The sequence below is a fragment of the Ipomoea nil genome, unplaced genomic scaffold, assembly GCF_001879475.1.
Source record: "Ipomoea nil cultivar Tokyo-kokei standard unplaced genomic scaffold, Asagao_1.1 scaffold1069, whole genome shotgun sequence".
NCBI classification, from domain to species: domain Eukaryota; kingdom Viridiplantae; phylum Streptophyta; class Magnoliopsida; order Solanales; family Convolvulaceae; genus Ipomoea; species Ipomoea nil.
In genome coordinates this window covers 1-1320 of record NW_017617497.1, presented here as the reverse complement: position 1 = coordinate 1320, position 1320 = coordinate 1, and the positions used below count along the sequence as shown (strand labels likewise).

The following is a 1320-nucleotide window of genomic DNA, read 5'->3' as shown; positions in this document are numbered from 1 at the left end:
GGGCAAAACCGCAGAAGTGGAATGGTACATTCTGGCAATTTTTGTTGGTGTCAACTCAGTAAACCTTTCCCCTTTCGGTTTATCCGGGCTGTAAAGCACCGGAGTGAAATTTGGTTCCTCCGCCCCGTCCCAACCAGAGGTCCCCGGTTTTCGCGCCATTAATTATGAGGACATTCCCATCGGGGAGAATCAACATATCTCCCATAACCCTCCCCCGACGGCATCTCCTCAATTTCCCACTTGGCCCCTTCCTGATTCGCAACAATCCTGCCGCAATCCTTTAACGCCGGCGGAAATTGCCTCGGCGGATGCTCCGTGACCTTGAAGGCTTCGTGTGTATTGCCGCCGCAAACCAAAACCTCCGCCTTCACAAAATCATTCGCTTTGGTGAGTTTGAGAGGAAGAAGCGCGGATTGCCCGAGGCCGGGTAGTTCCGGGACCCCCTGGCAGCTTAGGAAGCTCCCGAATCGTCTTTCCGGTTCTAGGGTTGAAAATAATGGAGCGATCGTTGGCGAAGAGGAAGACATTGCCGTCGGGGAGGAGGTACACAAATGGATACAAATTATTCTCCAGAAAGCCGTCGGTGGTTTCCTCGAGCAGCCGAAGCGGAAATTGTTTGTTCGGGAATTTAAGCTGATCTGGCGGGACAATTTCATAGTTGTGAGATTTTCTTCCTCCCACCACGATAAAATCACCATTTTCCAAGACTTGTTGAGAAGCATACCTGCCAGTTCAGTTCAACGTAGTAAATTAAATTAAATTAAATTAAATTAATTATTATAAGATCAGAATTTGAAAATAATAATGCTTACCATCTGTTTGCAGAAAGTCCAACATCTTCCTTGAAATCGCATAAATCGCAGGGTTCCAGGATTCTAATTCCTCGAAAACCTTTGTCGTAGCCTCCGGTGCTTATCAATTTTCCGGTGCTCGACAGCCCTCCCGACGAGCACCATGTATTCAGGCTCAACTAAACATACATGCATAAAAACAATATAATTAATTAATTAATGAAATAAATTGTACCCAGGCCAGGCCAGTATTATATATATACCTTGAGTGTCTTGACAACTTTAGCGGTGTCGAGATCATAGGTAACGCCATGAGCCCAGCAGTCTTCACGGCCCTTATCATCTTTTCTGCACCACTTAGGATTCTGCATCAGTGCGGAGCGACCAAGATTAATGGCGTCATACCAGACAACCCTGTTGTTTGTCATCAACTGCATGTGCATGGCGGAAACACCCACGTTTTCAGTTACAGTTTGCCAGCTCGAGGCTGAAGGATTCATCTCCAAATCTGGTTTCCCATAGGCGCTGC

At 46.8% G+C, this 1320-nt stretch overlaps 1 protein-coding gene across 1 annotated transcript; it reads right to left on the bottom strand.

Annotated features, from left to right (window-relative positions):
* Positions 1–375: 375 nt before the first annotated feature.
* LOC109182496 (aldehyde oxidase GLOX1-like) lies at positions 376–1314 on the bottom strand. Its single transcript, XM_019332618.1, has 3 exons — positions 1055–1314; positions 813–970; positions 376–724 (listed from the first exon to the last, which is right to left on the bottom strand). Exons 1-3 carry the CDS (start codon positions 1289–1291, stop codon positions 376–378), a joined length of 744 nt encoding a protein of 247 aa, XP_019188163.1. The 5' UTR covers positions 1292–1314.
* Positions 1315–1320: the final 6 nt, after the last annotated feature.